Source organism: Pongo pygmaeus, chromosome 11 (genome assembly GCF_028885625.2).
Source record: "Pongo pygmaeus isolate AG05252 chromosome 11, NHGRI_mPonPyg2-v2.0_pri, whole genome shotgun sequence".
Classification (NCBI taxonomy): domain Eukaryota; kingdom Metazoa; phylum Chordata; class Mammalia; order Primates; family Hominidae; genus Pongo; species Pongo pygmaeus.
The window spans coordinates 86,491,322-86,503,919 of record NC_072384.2 but is presented as its reverse complement, the minus strand read 5'-3'; the positions used below and the strand labels follow the sequence as shown (position 1 = coordinate 86,503,919).

Here is a 12,598-nt window from a genome sequence, read left to right as displayed (position 1 = left end):
CTTAGTTTTCATTCAGCAAAAATCTTTCATAAGAAAAAAACAGGTTGGGCACAGTGGCTCATGCCTGTAATCCCAACACTTTGGGCGGCTGAGGCGGACAGATCACTTGAGGTCAGGAGTTTGAGACCAACATGGCAAAACCCCATCTCTACTAAAAATATAAAAAATTAGCCAGGCTTGGTAGCATGAGCCTGTAATCCCAGCTACTCGGAAGGCTGAGGCAGGAGAATCACTTGAACCTGGGAGGTGGAGGTTGCAGTGAGCCAAGATTGCGCCACTGCAGTCCAGCCTGGGCAACAGAGGAAACCTCTGTCTCAAAAAAAAAAAAAAAGGCTATAAGTAAGAGAATCCCCACCTCCCATGACTAAGAGAGTAGCTCGTCATCAAAACCCCATCGGTTCTTTTTCTAGAGCAGAGTTGGTTAACACAGTGAAACTCTGTGTGTGTGTGTGTGTGTGTGTGTGTGTGTGTGTGTGTGTGTGTGTGTATAAATTATAACATGTAAATTTATTACATATACAATTTTTTTTCTACAGGTCTAAAATTTGACCCCAAAATCACACAACTACCCCTTTTCATCAGAATTAAATGATTTTTGAGCGCATACTAGAACAAAAGAACAGTTCAGGTAAGTTTGCTTTTCAGAGTCAATATCTTGAATAGTGCTTGCTTGGGACATTGCCACAGTAGTCCTAATGAGAGTAATACAAGCACAGGTATGTACACGTTCTTAGTGTTGTAGATAATACCAGGTTCTACATCAGGATAGGAGAACTGGTTCTCAAGCTTTGCCTGGAAACCTACAAGCAAAAATCACTTCTGGGTTGTCTTCAAATAGTAGCTCACAGCAGTGGTCCCCAACCTTTTCTTCCCTGGACATAGAGGGTGATGCTTTCGGCATGAAACTGTCCAACTCGGATCATCAGGCATTAGGTTCTCATAAGAAGCATGTAACCTAGATCCCTTGCATGCACACTTCACAGCAGGGTTCACACAATAGGGTTTGCTCCTATGAGAATCTAATGCCACCGCTGATCTGACAGGAGACAGAGCTCAGGTGGTAATGCTCACTCTCCTGCTGCTCACTTCCTGCTGTGCAGCATGGTCCCTAACAGGCTATGGACTGGTACTGGTCCATGGCCCGAGGGTTGGGGACCCCTGTCTTACAATATATTTTATAACTTTTTGGTCAAAACTATTCTGCCTATCTTATGATAAATTGCTTCTTTGAATGTAGGGTACTCTAATTCATCTTTTGCGCCTGCCACATTATAAGAACTCAAGGAAAGTTTAAATGGACAGTGGAGTAGCAAAGTAAATTCAATAGCTATGTCTCAATCTTAAAGTATCCATATATAAATAAGTCATTTCCACTATGTCTGAACCCCTCAAAAATGCAGAAAGCATTCTCTATTAAACATCCAATTCTTTAAATTATCCTTAAAACAATTTCCTTATGTAACATCTCTACTTAATTTTGGGTTTCAGATACTTTCTTTACTTGGCACTATAAGACAGAGAGAGCTCGGAAGTTATTAGGAGAAGGCCTTCAACAAAGACAGAGAAAAAGAGCCCAGTAGGAGAGTTTTTAGAATGAGAACACCACTCTATTGGCAGCACATAGCTTGAGTTCCTTGGATAAGACCAGGAACAAGCCTGTTGCTTTTCATCAGGCTATCTGCACATTTCAGGCATGAAATGATGGTAATCAGGTGTACAAATATGGATGTTCATTAAGTTTTCCTAAGCATACCTTCATGTGCAGACTTGCATACTGGTGAAATGCTACAGAAATGGCAGAATAATATAAAAGGAATGTGTCAATATCTACATGCTAAATTTGTGAGGGAAAAAAGCTGATGAATGAAGTTTTTCATCCAAAATGCCATATCAATATTAAAGCTATCATTAAGATATTTAAGTTTTTTGAAGAGAACAATGAAAGTAAAATGACCTTAGACATATGTTAAAGTCTTAAGAGGGAGTTGTGTAGTGAAAAAGAAATACTTGCATAGAAAACTGGGTACAAGGTGATAAAAGATGCTACATAAAAAAATTAAGGAATAAAAAGCAACACAGGCCAGGCACGGTGGCTCATGCCTGTAATCCTAGCACTTTGGGAGGCCAAGGCAGGCGGCTCACTTGAGGTCAGGAGTTCAAAACCAGCCCGGCCAACATGGTGAAACCCCATCTCTACTAAAAATACAAAAGTTAGCCAGAAATTGCTTGAATCCAGGAGGCAAAGTTTGCAGCAAGCCAAGATCGTGCCACTGCACTCTAGCCTGGGCAACAGAGCGAGACTCCATCTCAAAAAAAGAAAAAAAAAAAGCAACACATACTACAAAAAACAAAGTTAATAAAACACTCCATAAAAATAATTGTTACTTGAATTTCATCTAAGAATGACTAATGAATGTGTACAACAGCTTAATTAGGGTAAGAGAACTGACAGACCAGAAAAAAAAGTTTGTGATCTAAGCAGCACTATCTAATGGAAACACTTTGGAATTAAAATTTACAAACACTGCAAATCAACTGAAGGAGTAACTTTGAATCTCTGTTCCCTTTTCTATTGAATGGAGATAACAATGCCCACTGTAAATACTTTAAAAAGAAATTTTCTGAAGGTGATAATAAATAAATGCAAACTTAGAAAATCTGAAACACCATGAAAATAGAAGATTTTGGGATTTAATTATCATCTTGGTCCTGAAAACAACTGATGCCATTAATAAGTTATTCCCTAAAAGAGTAGAAAATGTAAAACTTAAATTCTGTCTTTAAAAAGGCTTTTCTTTCCTCAGTTTTTTCAAAGGGCCATTAGTGGTCAAGTGATTAACTCAAATGAAGGAGAAAAAGAGAAAGAAGGGTAGAAAAGCCAGCTTAAACATTTCTTATCAATGGTGGAGAGGTGGGGAGAACACACCAGGTGAGGCAAGGTTGACAAGAGTTTTCACTGATTAGCAGTGTAAATCTGAAGCTGAGTGACTTAATTTCCTATGCCTGCAACTCTCTCCTGATAGACTCCATTTCCCTCCAAAAAGTGTGTCCAAGAACATAATCAGAATCCCCATCCTCAACATTTTTTTTTAATGACTGGAAACATTGCCATTAAATAACTCTCTGGGACTTCAAAATTAAGGCTTACATCCATACCAAGAAGTGCTAAAATATAAAGGATTGAGTTTGGGAGAGAGGACAGAAAGATGGATGGAAAGGAGGAAAAGAGATAGAGGAAACGAAAAAGAGAGGAAGGACAAGAGACAGAAAAAGGGAAAAGAGAGAGAGACAGGGAGGGAGAGGTATCAGAGGAGGCAGTGAGAGGGAGACAGACAAGAGGCTCAGAGGAACCAATCAGGAGGATGGCCTTTGGATGCACTCCCCATCCAAAGTGTACTTGAAGGGCAGTTGATTCACGGAATGTGACCTTGACAACCAAGGAGGGGCAACCTGCCAAACAATGACAAGTCCATTTTTCAAACCCTCCAAATAAACTAACTTGTTTGTCTGCTTTCAGCACTGACCTTTCTAAGATAAAGCATGTTTAATAAATTTAGCTGACTCTGAGTTGACCAATGAGCCTTCACCAAAAGGAACTTCTGAAAAACTATCACACATGTATATAGAAATAAATGTGTATGAAATAGTACTGAATGTTATTTCAAAGCTACAATTCCAGTTTCAGATTAACTTTTCATTTTTTAAAAAACGCTTTTTTGAATCAAAAGAAAAACAAAAATGCCAGTCAACAACTACATGATGTAAAACAGAAGCAGTAACTACAATTTCCACATATTTTCCCTTGTCTTTCATAATGCTCTATAAAACATTATATGTCCTTAATCAGAAGTAATCAATATAGGATTTGCTTTCTAAATAACAAAACTATAGTCTAATTTTATGTCCCTTAATATACATGTATATTATTTATGATGAGAAAAATCAACCAATATAGTCAGAGCTACTCTGAACTTTATAAAAAAATGAGCTGGCATCATTTTGTAAAGTGTTGTGAAAACAGTTAAAATGGTAAGAGTAGAAATGGTACATGAAGTTTTAAAAATACACACAGGTTGGGACAGATTGCAAGTGACCTTAATCCACGTTAAACGGTTTGAACTTTCTTGCTGGCAACGGAAGCTTTATTATGAAAATTTTTGCAACAGAATACCAGGATAAAAAAGGATGTTACAGAAAGATAAAATGAATAGAAACAGACAAGACGTTCTGCAGGTTTAAGAGCCAAATGATGGGCAGAGGGATGGGGGAGGACCTGAGTGCCACTGACTGTGCTTGTCATAACTATACTGAAATAAGGAGTAGAAAGCAGAGATGGAATCAAGAAAACCTTAAAAAGGAAGAATTTCTAGGAGCTTCTGCCTGTTGACTAATCACTGACTGATATTAAGGTGGTGAAGTAGGAGAAACACAGAAAAATAGAACATGAGAGGGAGGAATATGAAAGTATTTCCAAGGTGACAGAGAAAATGATGCCACCATTAATAGAAACAGAGGTGCAACTAACATCTCTTGGTGAAGAGTTTTTAGTCAAATTGAGTTAAGACAGGCCAGTGAACGAGAAATGATTCACAGGCCAGGCCCCTGGAATATCAAGTCAGAGATCTACTTTTAGATTTAAGATACAGCCAGGGCAAGAGTTTTATTTAAAAGGCTTTCCAGATATTGCAAACATGAAGTTAGGACTGAGAACCATTGAAGGACCTTCTGCTTCTAAGGCACACACATCTACACATTGCCAACTAAGACAAGGCTCCATTAGCGTTTAATGGGGGGAAAGGCAAGAATCCAGTGTTATTCATTATAGCATTATTTTAAAATAAAGAAATACATAAAATGAGAACTGTATAACATATATTTGAAGAATGAATTTTAAAATTGTTCAGTTATTTTCTTTAAAAATTCAATATTTGAATTAAAAAAAGTGGGATTTGAATTTTACACCCTGTCTTCAGATCCCTCCCTTCCTTACCCTCTACTCACACCAACCTACTCAAATAACTAGACTGCAAACGGTTCTGCCTCCGTTTCCTCCTCATCTGTAAGAATGAGTATATCTGCTTCCCCTTACTTCCCCCCGGTGGTGTGGGCTATAGAATGAAACGAGATATAAGTGCTTAGCAAATTATAAAATATGTTTACCAAAATAAGATGTCATCATTATAATTAAACCTAGGATGTAATTTTTAATTTTTCCAATTAGTCTCCACAAGAAAAGTATGACTTTAATTATTAGCCTGCATACAATCTTTAAATTTTATGTGTTTTACAACATAGCATAAATAAATGCTTATAGAAAAAAAAAACAGAATGCAAATGTTTTATTTTTCATAATTTTGAAAATCACTATTTTTGTGAATTTTTACTTCGAACCTGACTCATTTCTGGAGTGATTTTTTGAGGGGCCGCCTTAACATTTTGCTTAGTACTTTGTCCTTCCCTTTAATAAATATTGATTCATTAATTTTCACAACAAAACTATGAACTATGCAGATAATTCAATAATAATTTTCTATAAAGAGAAAAATTAGGCGTAAAATAATTCTACAGCTTCCCCAAGGTATGTGGACACCAAAACCGGACAAAGCAACAGGAGAGGACGTCACAACCACTGCTCCTCACGAATCCTTCTCCCCTCAGAAGAAAGGCGCTCTTGAATTGACAAATACTTTTTCATTATGTGGTTTTTTTTCTTTTAAAAGTTTATGGTAATACCAAATAACAATAAATCCAACTGGTAATAGTGGAAATGGCATCCCATGTACCTTGGATTCCAATGCTTGTTAAATTTAAAGTGCCCTTTTAGAAAATTCAGCATAATTTTACATAAATTTTTGTTAAATCTGAAAAGCTAAGTAAAAATCTTTGTTTATATACGTTTTGTTTAAAAAAAACAAAGAAAAAAAACTCAAGGTTGGTTTCCATTTTTTAAGTTACCTATACCTACAGCTCTCTAGTCTATCAGTAACAAAGTTGCTGATGAATATTTCAAAGTATTATATGAAACCAAACCCAAGTTCAATTTTACTTTATCATTAAAGGTCTATGAGTGAAGTCATGTAAGCCTGTGAGGTCATAACATATTCATTGATTATAATGACTGGCCAAAGATTAGTCACCCTGGCTTGTAATCAGCAGTAGCAAATATCATGAACAGTTCAACATTACTGCATTTTCCATGGAAAAAAAAAAAGAAAACTTAAAAGTTTATCACCCTCTCATTTATCTTACACTAAACTCAGAGCATTGCTGAAGAATTAACAGTAACATTTGTAAAACACTGCCATCAACTTTATTTTGTTGTTGTTGTTGTTTGTTGTTTTTGATTTTTTGTTTCTGAGACAGTCTCTCTCTGTCGCCCAGGCCAGAGTGTGGTGGCACAATCTCCACTGCAACCTCAACTTTCCAAGCAATCCTCTCATCTCAGCCTCCCGCAGAGCTGGGATTACAGGTGTGCAACACCATGCCCAGTTAATTTTTGTATATTTTTGTAGTGACGGGGTTTCACCATGTTGCCCAGGTTGGTCTCAAATTCCTGAGCTCAGACAATCTGCCCGTCTTGGCCTCCCAAGGTGCTGGGATTACAGGTGTGAGCCACCGTGCCTGGCCTGAAGTATTTAAATGCTAATTTTTGACTGAAGGCATATATTTTCAAAATCATTAGAATTTCTGTACAGATTATATATAAAATTGAACCCTTGGGAGCAACTAAAATGTTCTGTCTCATAAAGGTATACACTTGAAAGTATATGGAAACAAAAATGTTTAAAGATAACGTTTGGTATTCACCCCTGTGGTTAAAAACAATAAATAAAAAGATAATGCTGACTAAAATGACTAAATGGAATGTGAAATTGGTAAATGTTGCCTAAATAATGATTATTTTTATCATGTTGGAAAATCTGTGCTCCAGGTCTCACAGAAAGCACTGTAACTGCTAACAACAAATAAAACTAAGCTTGCTACATAAAATAATGTCTCCACTAACAAAGTTTCCATTAACTACATCCAATCTATGTATTGCTGCAAAGGTTGTTACCAAAATGAATGATACTCAGTAACATTCAGAAAAACACTAAGACTAAATTCTGCTGAGTGTCCTAACAGTCATAGAAAAACATTGAGACGACCCTCAAATTAGGCATGTGTGTAGTGGAAGATGGTCCTATCCACGTACTAACCGTCAAAATTATCCTCCACTTCACCCCGAAGGGATATCTTATACAGAAAATGTGGAAACAAAAATATGTTGTTACAATGTCTAAGCGTTTAGAAGGCACCCTAAGAACAGTTTCTCTCTTGAAAACAAGATTTAAACATCATTAAAAAAAACAGTCAACACTCATTAGAACAGTACTCCTAACGCTAACATGGGGGTGGGGTGGTGAGAATGATGTCAGCATTCAGTAAAGTCGGAGACAATTTCTAACACAATAATGGCAATAACTGTTAGAAATCCTGACGGCCCTTGCAACGCGGAACGTTGGCAACTTGAAAACATAACTGAATTATTAAATACTGCAGTATTCAAATGACCTGCAGTGAGTGAAAACTCAGCAAACACCCTTGTTCCTTCTGAACAATGACCTAAATAGTGAATCACTATAAAAAGAACAGATGACACATTCAATTCATCTGTTCAACCTCAAATGTGCAAATGTCTGACAGTCCCAGAGATAAGACACAATGAATTCAATAGGACAGTATGGTCATTTTAAGTCATCAGAATGTCTGCAAAAGGAGTGAGGAGAAACAGAATCAGACAGAGGCGGAAAGAGTGGGGGAGGGCTTGTTTAGGGAGACTGAAAAGGACGGGCGTTAAGCCTGTAAAGCAGAAAAAGGCTACCAAGAAGCCTAACTGGTAGAGGAGAAAAAGAAGTTCAGGGATGATATTGACCAAATCTTCAGCATTGGCACAGGAGGCGGGGAGTCCGGCAAGACCAGCCTTTGTTGATTTCCCACTTTCCCCGATTTTTAAGCACAGGTCTGCTTCAAAGCTCTCCCGCTGCCCCCAACCAATTTTAAGAGGTGAGGAGCGGGGTGTAACTGGGTGATGGGTACCAAAGGGAGTTCCTTTCCCCAAATATTTCCTCCACCCAGGATATAAACCACTCTGAGGGGTAGGATGGGTGAGACAGACAGACGCCGGGATCTCTCGGAAATCAATCCCGATGGAGAAACGCTGGGTGGGTGCGCGCGGTGGGGGAGGGGGCCGGCTCCAGTTTCAAGCGCGGCCACTTACGAAGACGCGCTGGGCACGAAGAAATCCACCGCGAAGCCGAAGTAACTTCCCTCGGGGCCAGAGTACTCGGCAGGACTGTCCACGTCTAGGTTGAAGGCGCGGCACAGAGGTAGCAGGAGTCCCGAGAGAAGAAGCGGGAGGCCGCGGGGACCGAGGCGCAGCCGTCGCCGCGGCGGAGAAGCCATCGTCGAAGTGCGCGCGGGACGCCAAGCCGGGAGCGGCAGCCACCTCCCCCCGCCCCACCGAGGCGCCCAGTGCCCGCGGCCCGCCGCCTGCGCGCGCCCAAACTTGCCGGCCGCTCTCTTCTCGGCTAACCCAGGACAGCTCCGGGGCAGGCAAGAGGGCTGAGCTTCGGAGCGACCGCCAGGGACGCGGGGCGCAGAGCGCGCGGGGCGGGGACAGCAGCGCAGACGGCCCCTTGCTTCCCTCCGGCTCCGCCGCTCCACGCAGCGTCTGAGGCTGGGGACTGCCGGGGTGAGCGCCGCACCTCGGGCCTGAGAGCCGCGGCGGCACTGGGAGGAGACCTGGAAGGAGGAGGAGCCGGCCCGGGAGGCTGCCGTGGAGCTGGAGGAGGAAGTGGGGGAGGAGAGGCGCCCTTCTACAGGGGAGAGCTCAGCGCACTTCCGTGAGTGCAGTCGCCGCCTGTCCCGAGACCTGGGCGTCTGTGCCGGGGCCCCCAGCTCCTGAGCCTGGGTCAGCGGCAGCGCTCCTGGACGGAGGCCTCAGGCTGAGCACCGGAGGAGTCGTGGGGGCGGGGGCGGGGAGACACGGTCCAGCGTCCCAATCCACCCGCGTCCACGGGAGTAGTAAGGACAGACCACGTTCCCTTGTCCCGCCAGGAACTTCCGTGCGACTGTTGTTTAAAAATGAGGAAAGCTTTTTATCAGTTTCTCGTGTTTCTGCTGCTTAGCCTGGCAGGCTCTCACGAACGAAACTCTCTAATTAATGGTCGTTAATTACACTCCATCCCACAAACACTGAACTTAATTACGGATTTCCAGAAAGCCAGCATAGCCTCTTGCAAGTGAGGTGTGTAAAGCTTAACTTAGTAGTCAAAGAAAGGATTCGCAGGGCAAAGAATTGGCAGTGATCGTTTTAAATCAAGTCAGAATAATCGAAGCCTTATTCCCAGTTTGTTAGCTGCAGTTGTATGATTTAGAAACACTGATTTGTTGATTTAGGATGTTTGGATAGACATAATTTCAGAGCTGGAAGAAGGGCCGCACACCGGTGAAATAAGGCCCCTCGTGCTTGTTTGCCACTAGTGTGTTTCATCAAGCCTTGACAACACTGGACTGAGAGAGAGGGCCTTGAGGACAGGAACCTTGACCTTTTTCTTAGTATTCCTATTTGTAGCACCTTGCCAAGCAGATAGTAATCGATCAATAAAATGTCGAATCAGTGAATGAATAGCAGACGAAATGAGCAAAGTGCCCAGAGAAGTGACTCTTCCATATTTCAAGTGTTTCATGTGCTACAGAATCTGTTGAACAAGATAAAGTTTAAGTGCATTGTGTGGACTTACAACTTACAAGTAAGTACTGGAACAGTAATTTCTGTTTTCCCAAAGTAACTATTAAAACTCAATCATAATATACATTAATAACTATCAAATAATCCTGTGAAAGGATATTGTATATAAATGAAAGTGAAATGCGTAATTCGAATTTATAATATTTATTGGACCAGGTCCAGGTGCTCATGCTGGTAATCTCAGCACTTTGGGAGACTGAGGCAGGAGGATTGCTTGAGACCGGGAGTTCCAGGGGAACATAAGGAGACCTCATCTCTACAAAAATTTAAAAATTAGCTGGGAGTGTGGTGCATGCCTGTAGTCCTAGCTATGCCGGAGGCTAAAGCAGGTAGATAGATCGCTTAGGCTCAGGAGTTCCAAGTTACGATGAGTCATGAGCCTGCCACTGCACTCCAGCCTGAGTGACAGAACAAGACCCTGTGTTTTTTTTTTGTTTTTTTTTTTTTTTTAAAAAAAAAAAAAGGCCGGGCATGGTGGCTTATGCCTGTAGTCCTAGCACTTTGGGAGGCTGAGGCCGGCAAATTGCCTGAGCTCGGGAGTTCGAGACCAGCCTGGGCAACACGGTGAAATCCCATCTCTACTAAAATACAAAAAATTAGCCGGGCGTGGCAGCATGCGCCTGCAGTCCCAGCTACTCAGGAGGCTGAGGCAGGAGAATTGCTTGAACCCGGGAGTCAGAGGCTGCAGTAAGCTGAGATGGTGCCACTGCACTCCAGCCTGGGCCACAGAGTGAGACTCCATCTCCAAAAAAAAAAAAAAATTGCATTAAGTATTTCCATTTTTAAATTTGACTAAAAGATATGCAGCAAAACCTTTGGCATGTTTTACAAGGCATGGTCTAGCATCTGACTAAAAGAAATTACTGATTGAGAGAGGAAATCCTACACAAATCCTTACACATAAATGCAAATACAGCTTATTTCTCGCCTTCTTTCCTAATACACCAAAGAGGCTATGGATATGTATGCATAAACCCAAAGGGTCTTTTATATCTTAAAAACATGACAACCAGTCTACCTGGAAATCCATCCAGGTAAGGAAGACAGAAGAGTTTAAACTCTGGCTAGATCCAGTAAGTCTCCCACTCCTCAACTTCTGATCCCAGGACAGGGGTCCGACAGACCAAGGTGGAGTGAAGAAATGTGAGAGGACCAAGGAAAAGAAGAAGCCCACAAAATGACAACACATGTACACCCACCAAAACTTGAGTGAACAACACACCCCCAAATAGGGCTACAACTTACCGAAAGTACTTATTCTTGAGCCATTCTTTATGAGTTTATTTTGAATGAGCAGTCTTGAAAATCAAGGAATTTGGTTTTTTTAAAAAAGCAAACAGTCCAGGCACTGTGGCTCATGCCTATAATCCCACATTTTGGGAGGCCGAGGTGGGTGGATCACCTGAGGTCAGGAGTTCAAGACCAGCCTGGCCAACACAGTGAAACCCCATCTCTACTAAAAATACAAAAATTGACCGGGCATGGTGGCTCACTCACACCTGTAATCCCAGCACTTTGGGAGGCCAAAGTGGGTGGATCACGATGTCAGGAGTTCAAGACCAGCCTGGCCAAGATGGTGAAAGCCTCTCTCTACTAAAAATACAAAAATTAGCTGGGTGCAGTGGCAGGCACCCGTAATCCCAGCTACTTGGGAGGCTGAGGCAGGAGAATCACTTGAACCTGGGAAGCAGAGGTTGCAGTGAGCCAAGATCTCGCCGCTGCACTTCAGCCTAGATGACAGAATGAGACTCCATCTCAAAAAAAAAAAAAAAGTAGCCAGGTGTGGTGGTGTGCACCTGTAATCTCAGCTACTCAGGAGACTGAGGCAGGAGAATTGCTTGAACCCGGGAGGCGGAGGCTGCAGTGAGCCAAGATATTGTGGTATTGTGGGCCACTGTGCTCCAGCCTGGGTGACAGAGCGAGACTGTCTAACAACAAAAAAAAGCAAACATACATTTCAATTAGGAAACTATGAAGCAGACTAACCCAGTGGCTTTAGAAACTTGGAGTTATAAATGCAGGCATCTCTTTGTGTGACCATGCTTGAGCAGCCACGCACACAGTGCCTTGCAAATTGTATTGTAGAACATGTCAATTCAGCTAGTGCTGATTCAAAATCCACATTGCACCTGGTACTATGTGCATGGGAGAGAGAAAAGAATGTTTTAGTCTATGAAAGAATGGTGGTGCCCCTCCCCCCCCCATGACACTGCTCTTTACATTATAACACTTTTCCAACTTAAAAGGAGAATTTCTGTGTATACATTAAGTATTCATTGAATATAATCCTTTTCTTAGAAAATAAAATATTAGATAGTAAAAGAATTTGTACTTTGAATTTTATCCTCTACTACCCTATACTTTAGTAAAAATCTTGGTTCCAGTGGTTTCTATAAAATAAAGCACCTGGGTTCCATTCCTGGCTTTGCCAACTGCTAGTTGTATGACCCTGGGGAAATCAATCCAACTAATCTGTGCCTCAGTTTTCTTATCTATGAAAGGGAAAGGGAAATAATACTATGTCTATCTCTTAGAATTGAACAGTTCTTGTTGCCATTAATACTTTTACGACTAATAGTTTAGCATGGTAGCAATAATAATTTTTTTTTTTTTGAGACAAAGTGTCACTCTGTCGCCAGGCTGGAGTGCAGTGGCGCCATCTCAGCTCACTGCAACCTCCTAGTCCTGGGTTCAAGCAATTCTCCTGCCATAAATTTTTATGACTATTATTATACTTTCTTAGTTCCCCTAGTGTCTGTCCAACAGGTCCTTCAATAACCATAATCAAACCAGGGCTTCACGCAG

At 41.4% G+C, this 12,598-nt stretch overlaps 1 protein-coding gene across 1 annotated transcript in view; it reads right to left on the bottom strand.

The window, feature by feature from the left end:
* ITGAV (integrin subunit alpha V) overlaps nucleotides 1-8,759 on the bottom strand; it is an 88,355-nt gene extending 79,596 nt beyond the window's left edge. Inside the window, exon 1 of the mRNA XM_054477784.2 lies at nucleotides 8,261-8,759. Within this exon, the coding sequence (XP_054333759.1) occupies nucleotides 8,261-8,445 (185 nt within the window). The 5' untranslated portion in view covers nucleotides 8,446-8,759. The remainder of the gene's footprint in view (nucleotides 1-8,260) is intronic.
* Between the last annotated feature and the right edge of the window lie 3,839 nt (nucleotides 8,760-12,598).